Source organism: Python bivittatus, unplaced genomic scaffold (genome assembly GCF_059951505.1).
Source record: "Python bivittatus isolate LINGU-HERP-01145 unplaced genomic scaffold, Pbiv_v1 ctg000480_np1212, whole genome shotgun sequence".
NCBI classification, from domain to species: Eukaryota; Metazoa; Chordata; class Lepidosauria; order Squamata; family Pythonidae; genus Python; species Python bivittatus.
Genome location: NW_028277075.1, coordinates 102,751,528 through 102,763,410, shown reverse-complemented (window position 1 = coordinate 102,763,410; position 11,883 = coordinate 102,751,528). Strand labels below are relative to the sequence as shown.

Here is an 11,883-nt window from a genome sequence, read left to right as displayed (position 1 = left end):
AAGCTAAACCGACTATCGAAATCAATATCAACGGAAGAGATTAATGTTGCATGTAGTTTTTTTTAACAATACGTATTGCTTGTGCTGAGTGCAACGTAACGTTAATCATTCCTCTATTGCGGGATGGTTTCCCCTACAGCGTAGTTTGCTGAGTATTTTCCATCCAGAAATGGATGAATCCTTTTGTATTTTTATAACGAGCTGAAAGACTCAGTTAACAAAGTGGTACTCTCTTCATACCTCAAAAATGTTAAGTGTTTCATCCTCCTATTTTGATTTTATTTTATTATCTCAATTCCTATAATACATGTATTATGAAAGTTAAATACTGGGATAATATGTATCCTTGTGTCACTCTTCCTATTATGAACCACTGTTTCTCCAGTTTCAGTTCTTGCAGTTTTTTTGTTGTTGTTGTTCGTTGTAAAGATTCTTGTAAAAAATCAGTGTTCTTGCACACCAATTAGATATTTCTGATATGATCTATACAATCAAAAGGTTTTGTTGTAATCCACAAAACAAAGGTAAACCTCCTTAAATTCTCATTCTCTCCATTATTAAAATTATGTTACCCAGAATCCACCTGCCTTTTCTGTAACTCTTTTCTGTAGCATTTGTCATTTCATGTATAGCTCTATTCTTTTCAGTAAAATCTTAAGAAAAACTTTGTGGGTGATATTGGGGCATTCTCCTACATCTCACTTCTATATAAGAATATACACTAATCTCTTCCAATTTGGAGGCTACATAATCTTGCTCAGTATTTGTTGACATAGAGCTGTGAAAACTTAACTGCTTCTTCTGCTACAGCTTTAAATAAATCAGTGAGTACTTCACCTGTGTCTGGTGCTTTCTTATTTGACAGGTGGTTTCTGACTCCCATGGCATTTACTCTCAGATAAAGGAGTAGGGACCTGCAGTGTTATTACAAGCATTGATTAATTGGTTCAGATAAGTGTTGGAAGACTAGATAGTGATTTATCATATATCTACAATAAAGATTTTAAAAATTATCTACTCTCTGTTTCAGTCTCTGAGAAAATACATTAAAGACTCCAGTAGCAATGCTTTAGCTTTTATGTTTGTCATCAAAATGCAAGCAATTAAACAATAATATATGTGGAAAATTCAAACAACCACCTACCCACTTTTTTCAGACATGTAAATGTTTTGTTATGTCGGTTGGCCTTTGAAAATTGACCATTGCTGCTTTCATTTGATCTCTGCACTGTTTTCTATTTGTATTACAATACTTGAAATCCATGCCTATAATGAAAAGCAGAAGACATTCTGCCTTAATATATCTTGACAATAGCAAAAACAAGACATTTTAAGAGAATCGGTATGGTAAGGATGGTCTAGGAGCCCCAGATTCAAATCTATGCTCTGCCATGAAAACTCAGTGGTGATTTTGAGATTGTTATTGTCTTTCAGCCCAGCCTCCCTTGTAGATACAAACTGAGGTGCTTGTGTTAGCTACTTTGCACTTCTGGATGACAACTGATACAGAAATATAACAAAGAAATTGCCATTATTTCCACGGGTGTCCCACTAGTTTGAGTAAAATGGCTCCTCCATGTATGGTGATAATGTTGTCACACAGGTTGTCTTCAGGTTATGACAGTAATTGGGAGCAGAATTTCCATCACTAAGCAATGCGTAGTTAGGTGAAGCATCACATGACCACATCCCTTAGCGACAGCAATCCCAGCACTCCCCATTGCTGTCGTTAACCAAATCCCTCTGGTCGTTAGGTGAGGACCCACCCCAATCCAAGCCATTCCTGGCTTGATCTCTCCCAGCCTGGAGCCTCAGTAAGGTAAGGGACTACCTCCTCTCCCTCCTCTTGAACTCCCCCACCCAGCTATCTTCCCCCCCATCTCTACCCTTTTGGCCACTCTGCACAGTGGTACTCTACAGTGGCGGCACCAGTGGTGCTGGGGCTGAAGTATAGGTCCAGGAGCAATGGCAGCTATCCGAGACTGCTGAAGGCCCTGGGCCCCTACTTCAGCCCCAGTGCTGCTGCCAAGGAGTGCTACTGTGCAAGGCAGACAAAAGAGCAGAGATGGGGGGGAGATAGGCAGGGGGGAGTTGGTGCCCCTCTGGTTGTAAGTGCAGTCAGGCTGCCAAGTGCCTGAATTTTGATCGCATGACTGCAGGGGCAATGCAACAGCTGTAACTTTGGGGACTAAGCATAAGTACCATTTATTCAGTGCCACATATCTTTGGTCACTGAATGAATGGCTGTAACTTGAGGACTACCTGTAGTTTCCAGCTGAAATGAAAGCTAAAGTCCACCAGAGTGCTGGAGGCATGTTTGCCCTTCCCTCCCTCCTTTTCCATTGTTTATTATTTTAAGGGATAAAATAATGATTTTAATTTTTTTCTGGGCTCAGTAAATATAAAATTCAGTGGCTGTTGTCCCTATGGAGAACTCCTGGGTAGTGGTGGCAATAAGGAGAAAAATCAGCTGTTTTCAACTTTTATCACCTACCAACTCTCCCTGTGAAGCAGGCAGCCAGGAGCCATGATAATGGCAGGCTCATGCTACCCAAGAAGAATGTACTGAGGATATATAATAATAATTTATTTGAAGGGCATTGTTTTGATACACAATTTTACACTCATAATGTGTGGGCATGCATGTGATAGTGCACTCTATCTTATTTACAAAGGATTAACTTGCTTTGTAAAGAGCACAGCGTTTCTTTCCCCCACCTTATCTCTTTGTTGAATGCGATTGCCTTCTAAGAGAGCACAGCACCCCCACCCCATTTCCTTAAAAGCAATTAGCCAGATGCCTGAAGCCATAAATTTGATTGGTACCAGGCAAAGAAGTTGCAACGAGAGAGGCCCTAAATTCCAAAGAAGTTAGGTATTTAAACTTAGATTCACCTCTTTAGGCCCACCTTTACTTTTCCCTGGGTCATCCCAAAATTCCCTTGTATGGATATGAGGGGATGTACTATCTGAAATATCTGAATATGCCTATAAAATCTTTGTTGCTTGCTTTGCAAGGTGTGGTTCTGGGCAACACTCCTTGAGCCATCCAGAAGGTTTCCTTGGCCAATAAAACCTCTGTTAAAAGCCTCATCTCAAGTCTTCTTATTTGGCTTTACTGAAACTTGGGAAATAAAAGGTGCCATACATATTAAACTTGTGTACCATCCGACTCTCAATGACTCTAGGCATTATATCTTATACTGTATCTAGACATATCATAGATATCTAATATTCTCTTTTTCTTAGTTTTTTTCTTATTCCTTCTGTTGCCTTTATTTTATTCATTATAGTGTGTATAGGGTTTTTTTTTAATATTGTATAGCCATTATTGTATTTTGTTGGTGGTAGTGTAGTAGTTTATATTTCACTAATAATAAAAATTCTATCAAAATCTAAGTCACCTGGAAATCTAGAACCAACATGGCTTGCCTGCTTCATGACTTCTTCCTAAACACATTTCTTGTTTTTAAAGCTGCCTTTGTGTATAAAGATTCCTAGGGACTTCCTAGGCTTTAAAAAAAAAAGTGGGGGGAGGACATGAAATGACACCATGAATCAAGAGGAAGCCAGTCTGTGTACCATTAGACTACACTGGAGAAAAGAAACAGAACCTGAATTCCTAGGATTTCACTGAAAGCTGCATTGCTGTCATAAAACTACGTGAATATCTGCAGGGCTGCAACTTCTCTCCTGGTTACTATTGACAAACTGGGATATGAATTCACACTTTAAGCACCAGGTGTTTGGGTTTATATGCTGCTGTAATCCATAAAGATTATGAGTGGTTTACAAAACCCTCTCCAATAGGAGAATTAAAGACATCAAAGACATCAAAATAAGAAAGGAGTAGAACAAACCAAGAAAATGCAGTTGCAATAAACTTCCCATAAAAAGATTAATCAAATGTCAAACAGAACAAACGGGTGCCTGCCTCTCCCACGATTTCAGCATTAAACATCGTTCTGAAACTTTCTGTTGACTTCCTCATGTATTAAGCAAAGTTTCCCACTCCAGTAGCCTCCGGGTGAGTTGGACTACAGCTCCTGGAGTTCCTGGCTGTGGATTCTGGGAGTGGTAGCCTAAGACATCTGACGGAGGCACACTGGGAGACGCTGTTATCGGTACCACCGAGGAATTGACTGCCGTAGTTCTGTCCCACGGAACATGCGCCGAGAACCTCCGTAGCGGAGAAATAGGAAAACCCGCAACAACTCCGCCTTCGGAGGAAGGGCGCTTCCCGTGTGGAAACCGAAAGCCAGCTGAGAACAGAAATCGAAGGTGCGTCCCGAGAAGTGCCCGGCTCACTGGCTGTCGCAGCGCCCAGCGACAGGACCGGGAAACTGCCTTCTGTATTTCTCGGCGAGGGGGGCGAGGTTGCCTTCCTAGCGTGCCGCGAAGGAATCGCGCCTTCCCCAAGCCGGGACCGACCCCCGACGACGGCGGCGGCGGCGGCATGGAAGCGGCCGCGAGCCCGTCCCGAGACGAGTCCATCCTCTACTTGATCTCTTGCTTTAGGCCCAGGATCAAGACCAGCGTCCAAGTGAGTCGAGTGCTGGATTTGATGCCGTCCCTGCGCCCCGAGCAAAAAGTTCGGCTCCGAGCCGTGGCCAGAGAAAAAGGGGACGTAGAAGCGGCGGAGCAGCTGCTGTCCGTGGTGGAGAAGGAGGCCCCCCAGTCGGCGGGCTTGTGCCAGGAGTTCTGCGATGCGCTGGTGCGGGGCGGCTACGACGCCGCCAATTACCTGGACCCCAGCCTGGGCGACCTGCCCTCGCCCACCCAAGAGGCACTCGGGGACCTGGGCAGGGCTCTGGTGAACGTGTTCTTCGACCGCCTCACTGACCAGATACGGGCCACCCAGGTGGCCTTCAAGTGTTTGGAAAAGGGGCTCTTGGATGACGAAGACGTGGAGCGGGTAAGCTGAAACAAAGCAACAATAGCAGGAGGGCATTCAAGCCGGGCCCTCTCCTAAAACTAGATCAGGATGGGTGTGCAGCGAGAGGGGCGAGAAGGATCAGGAAAGAAGGAGAAGGTATTAAGTATCTGGAACGAATTCCAGAATTCCTTGGACTAGACCAGGATTTCTCAACCTCAGCAACTTTAAGATGTGTGGACTTCAACTCCCAGAATTCCCCAGCCACCATAGGAATTCTGGGAGTTGAACTCTATGCATCTTAAAGTTGTTGAGGTTGAGAAACACTGTTCTAGACAAACCAGAAGGCCAAACCCATCGCAAATGGAAAATAAGACTTGCAGATTATTGCTTTGTAAATCATTTTTGGAGCAAACATATTTTTGCCAAACGAGTCTTGATCACAATACGTATTTTACAGATGGGAAACACGGGCTGACCAACAATCAATTAATTCTTGGGAGAGAATTTTAAAGTGGACACTCATAGACATGAAACAGTTCGATTACATGCATCCACAGATTATTACAATAGGCCCCACGACCATCGGGTTCTGCTCCTAGCCACCATGATGCCAAAACAGTGGGTGCTTTGTGTCATTTTCACGCTTTTGTCACAGTGTTGGACACAAGTATGTCAGGTGTGGAGTCTATACCACAGTGCACATTTTGTCATTTGCTTCCATCTGTAGACATCCATCTCATGACAAAGCATTAATGCAGATCAACAGAAATACACCTTCGGCTGCAAACTGTCACTCAGGCAACTTGAAAGGTGGTTAAACCTTCATCCCAGGCTACGCTCACTCATCCCTGCCCTGCCACAGCTTAAGGAGACTGAGCACAGGGGGGGTTTCCTGCCAGCAAGTGACTCTCACGGAGGGAAAATAACAGCAAGGGAATCCACCAATCCCTTCCTTTAACTTATCCTAATTTAGAAGCTTAAGGGCAGCGCTGCTCACCATCCTACTTTTCTGCCAACTCAAGGCCTGGAGGATAGCACATTAACGTGGCTGTATGGCTGTTCTCTTAGTGGATGTTGATGTCTTCATGTGTGTAGTAGCTTCATTGCTACTCTACTATTGCTTATTATATCTGAGTGTCAGTCTAGCTCAGCAGCTTCTTGCAGCAACAATGAGGGAAATCAAAAAGAATGAAGTATTTCAAAATCAGGCTGCTGCTATTGCAAGGAGTCTGTCTTAAACAGAAATCTTTATTGTCATTGTACTACTTGTACAACGAAATTAAATGCCACCCCAGTGCAGCTTTAAAAATATAAAAACCATAGGACACATAAAACACATAACACACATAAAACACATATAACACAACCTTTACATTCCATATTGCACAACCCCTGATGCTGCATTAATACTGCACTATACGATAGAATTCAGTATAGTTACAGCTCTAAGATAGAAGCTATTCTTCAGCCTATTCGTCCTTGTTTTCATTATCCTGTACCGTCTGCCAGATGGTAATAGTTCAAAAAAAGAATGTCCCGGGTGGGATGGATCCTTAAGAATATTTTGAGCCTTCTTAAGGCAGCGGGAACTATAAAGTTCTTCCAAAGAGGGGAGAGGGCAACCAGTGATCCTCTGGGCAGTGGTGGTAACCCTCTGGAGCGCTTTCCTATCTGCCACTGTGCAGTTAGCAAACCATACACAGGTGCAGTAGGTCAAAATGCTCTCAGTGGTACAGCAGTAGAAGGTCACCAGCAGTTTTTCATTCAGTTGTTTCCTGAGAAGTCTCAGGTAGTATAATCTCTGCTGGGCCCTCTTAACCAAGGCTGCAATATGAGCACCCCAGGTCAGGTCCTCCTTTATGGTAACACCCAGAAACTTAAAACTGGCCACCCACTCCACTCAGTCTCCATTGATAACCAGGGGCTGGACATCTAATCTATTCCTCCTATAGTCTACTATAAGCTCCTTGGTCTTATTGATATTAAGAGCCAAATTATTGTCTCCACACCACGAAAGCAGCCAGTCCACCTCATCCCGGTAGGCAGACTCATCTCCCTTGGAGATAAGCCCCACCACTGTTGTATCATCTGCAAATTTAATGATAATATTGCTGAAGTGAGTGGGGGTACAGTCATATGTATAAAGGGTGTAAAGTAAGGGACTCAACACGCAGCCCTGTGGTGAACCAGTGTTGAGAGTAAGAGCTGAGGAGATATAATTGCCTAATCTAACTCTCTGGAAGCAGCCAGACAGGAAGTCCAAAATCCAAGAACAGATTGAATATGGAAGCTCAAGATCCATAAGTTTAGACACTAGTCTATGTGGAAGGATTGTATTAAATGCAGAACTAAAGTCTACAAAAAGCATCCTCACATAGGTCCCCCGCTGTTCCAGATGAGTCAGAGCAGTGTGGAGAGTGATGGCTATAGCGTCCTCTGTGGATCTATTAGTTCTATATGCAAACTGATGTTTATCAAATGTATGCGGAAGGCAGGAAATGATGTGCCTACAGACCAGTTTTTCAAAGCACTTCATGATGTTAGACGTGAGTGCCACTGGTCTGTAGTCACTGAGGTTGTTAATAGGGAACTTCTTTGGGAGCGGAACAATGATGGAAATCTTCAGACAGGATGGAATAGTGGACTGGGATAAAGACCGATTAAAGATCTTGCTGAAAACCCCAGCCAATTGGTCAGCACAGTCTTTAAGCACCCGGCCAGAGATGCCATCAGGTCTGGCAGCCTTTCTAGGGTCCACAGCCCTCAAAATACTCCTCACCTCGTGCTCCTCCACGGTGAGGTAGGGGCTATATTGGACTAATGGCTGTACTCTAGCTGCCTCTGGTGGCTCCACTTCAAAGCAGGCAAAAAAATGATTCAGTTCTCTACTAATGAAGCATCCCCGTCAGCAGAAATGACATTATTTGGTCTATAGTTGGTAATTTGTTGAATCCCCTGCCACACCTGCCTCGTGTTGTTGCTATGAAAATGATCCTCAATCTTCCTCTTATAATCTGTCTTGGCCTGCCGAATGCCTCTCTTCAGACTGGCTCTAGCAGCACTGTATTTTGCCCCATCACCGGACCTGAAGGCATTGTTCCTGTCACGCAGGAGACGCTGGACTCCCTTAGTCATCCAGGGCTTCTGGTTGGGATAGATCCGGACGCATTTGTCCACAGTGACAGTATCTGTGTAGTGTTTAATATAGCACAGAACAGCTGCAGTGTGCTCCTCCAGATCTGGATGGTAAAAGATATCCCAATCTGTCTTCTCAAAACAGTTGTTGAGAGGCATCTTCAGGCCAGGATTTCATGGTCTTTATTGTAGGCAGAGCCTGTCTCCTGAGAGGGGTGTATGCTGGTGCTAAAAGCAGTGACATATGGTCTGACTGCCCCAAGTGTGGTAATTGTATGATCCTGTAGCCATGTTTAATGTTGGTATATACTTTATCCAGTGTATTTGCTCCTCTAGTGGCACACTTAACATGCTGATGAAATTTGGGGAGCACTGTTTTTAAATCAGCATGATTAAAGTCCCCCACTATAATATGCACAAAAATACACACAAAATCATCCATACCATGCACTGAAAAGGACAGCAACCAGCCGCAGCATCTGCATGCGCAGCCATCTTGGGTGGAAATTTGAATATACTCCAACCTATACTGTCTTGAATATACTCCAACCTTGCATCTTTCTTATGGGCCACCTAATAGAGCCTGAGTTGGCAAATAATGTCTGAGAGGAGGGCTGGAAGTTGTTTTAAGTATTACTCTTTGAAAACACAGGAGTATCTTCAGTTAATATACTAAGCCCTGAATGGAAACATTTTTGATACAGATAGTCCTTGTTTAGAGACTGCCTCATTTAGCAGCCATTCACAGTTACAATGGTGATAAAAAGTAACTTTGTGACCAATCCTCATATTTACAACCTTTGTAGGTCTATAAAGCAAAGGAAAGCTGAAAGCATCAGCACAATTGTGGTTTCACTTAGCAACCGCTTTGCTTAATGATCGAGTTGTGGGTCCCATTTGTGTGATGGAATGGAATTATGAAGGCCAGGCTCAGGGAGATAAACATTTTCATGATGTCAGGCCTAACCCAAGGAACTCCAAGAGACAATGCCAGTTCAGTCCAGCTATGTTTATTAGCTACAACCTCTAGCAAGAATCTTCCCAGACTAAAACCCCAGTTCCCAAAGTCTTCCAGCCACAACAGTATGAATTCCTCAGGGAGGTGCCAGTCTAATCCTCTTGTTCCTCCCACGCTGTTCTGGCGAGCTAAGAAAATGTTTATCTGGCCTTCATAATTCCATTCCATCACAGTTTGTGGTCGCTAAACGAGGACTACCTGGTATTTGCCAATAAGAAAAGATGTTGATGTATTGTGAAGCACCTTATCAAAACATTCTTTTTACCTCTTTATTTTCCCTAAACAGATAATTGCTGAAAAAACAACTCATGGGAATAAGCCTGCAGTGAGAGAAATGCTGTATAGGATAGTACAGAAGAAAGAATGGTTCTCGCCCTTTCTAGAAGCCCTACGTGAAGCTGGTCATGAAAACATGGCTGCTTACATAAGTGGACACAGAAATGGTAATAATATAATTTCATGAGTTTCAGTGCACAGTCATATTTTGATACTGATGGTGGTGATATCAGTTTGTATACTGATGGTACACTTTTGTTGCTTGTCTCCTAAGTGAGATTTGCTCCATAGAACTGCCATTTAAAAGTACCAGTTTAGGGTTCTGCTGAGAAGATAGTTGTGCCCATAAGTTTACATACCCCTTGAAGAATTTGTAAGATGTGGGCCATTTTGTAAGTAAATATGAGGGATCAGACAAAACACTTTTTTTATTTGTAATGTGATTCAAATTAAACTATTAGTCATCACAGAATAGCACAGTCATTAAACAAACTATAACAATAAAGGAAATAATTCTGCCAAGGATATGTAAACTTACAAGCACAACTGTATGTTTCAAATATACATTAATTGGCTTAAATTTTGAACAGGAAAGGAATTGAGCAGTCCTGTACTCATGGTACATGGAATCAATCTGACCTACAGTTACTTCTGTATACAGGTAGTTCTTGATTTACGATGGTAATTGGGACTGGAATTTCCATCACTAAGCGATGCAGTCGTAAAGCACAATGTCACGTGATTGCATCGCTTAGGGATGGCAATCCCAGCACTCCTCATTGCTGTCATTAACCTAATTTCATTATCATTAGCCAAGGACCTACCCCAATCCAAGCCATTCCAAGCTTGGTCCCTCCCAGCCCCAAGCCTCAGTTCTTCCAAGGTAAGGGACTACCTCCTCTTCAGCTCCCCCCATCTGCCTATCTCCCCCCTATCTCTGCCCTTTTGGCTGACCTGCACTGGGGCCACTTGTCACACTGCAACTCAGGGGCTTCTTGGCCCTAAAGCTCAGGGGTTGCAAGAAGCCCCTGAGCTTTAGGATGAAGCCACAGCTGCTCCAGCAGTGTGGCACAAAGCTTCAGTGCTCCAGGAAGCCCCAGCAGTGCAAAGCTGCAGTGTGCCAGCCCAGTCCCAGCTGCAGTTGCCCTCGCCACCCTTCGCTCCACCACCCCAGCTGACCTTTGCCGTCTTCTTGCTCCCGCTGCTGATGAGGCATGCCCGCCCTGGCCCTTTGCAAGGCAGTTGCTGGCCACGTGAGGCCATCTTCCCCAGGTCTCTCAAGGACGTGCACAATGAAGAGAAGAAAGGCTCATGTGGCTCTTAAGGATCCTTCATACCTTTTATTTGGGTGCATTTATAAATAAGGACAGCCGTTGACAGAAGGAAGTTCTGATCATAAAACTCCAAGATTTCTTTCAGTTTGGTCCTTCAAGAGGGCCCCCTTCCCAAATTTATGTTAGAAACTGAAGGCCATCAGTTTTATGCGTGACATTACATTTTCTATTTCATTAACTGAACAGTTATTTAAATGAATAAACTTCAGTTATGGATTGCAATTTTTTATTTTGGTTGAACAGAACAAGACATAAATGGAGCCTCTGATTTGTCAGATGAAATGTATGAGGCACCCAGTTCTGAAGGTGTGGAGGATCTGAAGCCAAGAACTGAATTACAAGCAGCTCTGGAGGGTGAGAAGAATATATCAGAAAAATCATTTGAAGATTTTCCTGCAATTTCAGGTGATTTGCTAGCTACCAGTGTTTTTACACATAATTTGTGCAACCGATCAGTAATATTGTAAATGTGGGTGTCATTACATATATGACACACTAGATGGCATTCAGGGTTCTAGAAGTATTTTTAATATTGAATTAAACAAGCCAAAAAGTTTTCCCCCAATTTAATATTTTGGGAGGACAGCACGCACTTGTTGTTCAATCGTTAAGTCATGTCTGACTCTTTGTGACCCCATGAACCATATTGCGCCAGGCCTTCCTATCCTTCACTGCCTCCCTGAGTTTGCTCAGTTTCATGCTCATCGCTTCAGTGATGCTATCTAACCATCTCATCCTCTGCCGTCCTCTTCTCCTTTTGCCTTCAATCTTTGCCAGCATCAGGGTCTTTTCCAAAGAGTCCTCTCTTCGCATTAGGTGACCAAAGTATCTGAGCTTGAGCTTCATTATCAACCCTTCCAATGAGCAATCAGGGTTGATTTCTTTTAAGATTGACTGGTTTGACCTCCTATCAGTCCACGGGACTCTTAAGAGTCTTCTGCAGCACCACAGTTCAAAGGCATCAATTCTTTGGCGCTCAGCCTTCTTTATGGTCCAGCTCTCACAGCCATACATTACTACTGGAAAAACCATAGCTTTGATTATGTGGATCTTTGTCGGCAAGGTGACGTCTCTGCTTTTTAATATGCTATCTAGGTTTGCTTTCGTCCCAAGGAGCAAGCGTCTTTTAATTTCATGGCTGCAGTCTCCGTCTGCGGTGATCTTGGAGCCCAAATAAATGAAGTCTGTTACTGCTTCCATTTCTACCCCTTCTATTTGCCAGGAATTGATGGGTCCAGATGCCA

The 11,883-nt window shown here is 43.5% G+C and overlaps 1 protein-coding gene across 1 annotated transcript in view; it reads left to right on the top strand.

Annotated features, from left to right (window-relative positions):
• The first annotated feature begins 4,142 nt into the window (after positions 1-4,142).
• IFIH1 (interferon induced with helicase C domain 1) overlaps positions 4,143-11,883 on the top strand; it is a 39,876-nt gene continuing 32,135 nt past the window's right edge. The window contains exons 1-3 of the mRNA XM_007421523.4: positions 4,143-4,915; positions 9,316-9,472; positions 10,883-11,044. Of these exons, the coding sequence (XP_007421585.2) occupies positions 4,457-4,915; positions 9,316-9,472; positions 10,883-11,044 (778 nt within the window). The 5' untranslated portion in view covers positions 4,143-4,456. The remainder of the gene's footprint in view (positions 4,916-9,315; positions 9,473-10,882; positions 11,045-11,883) is intronic.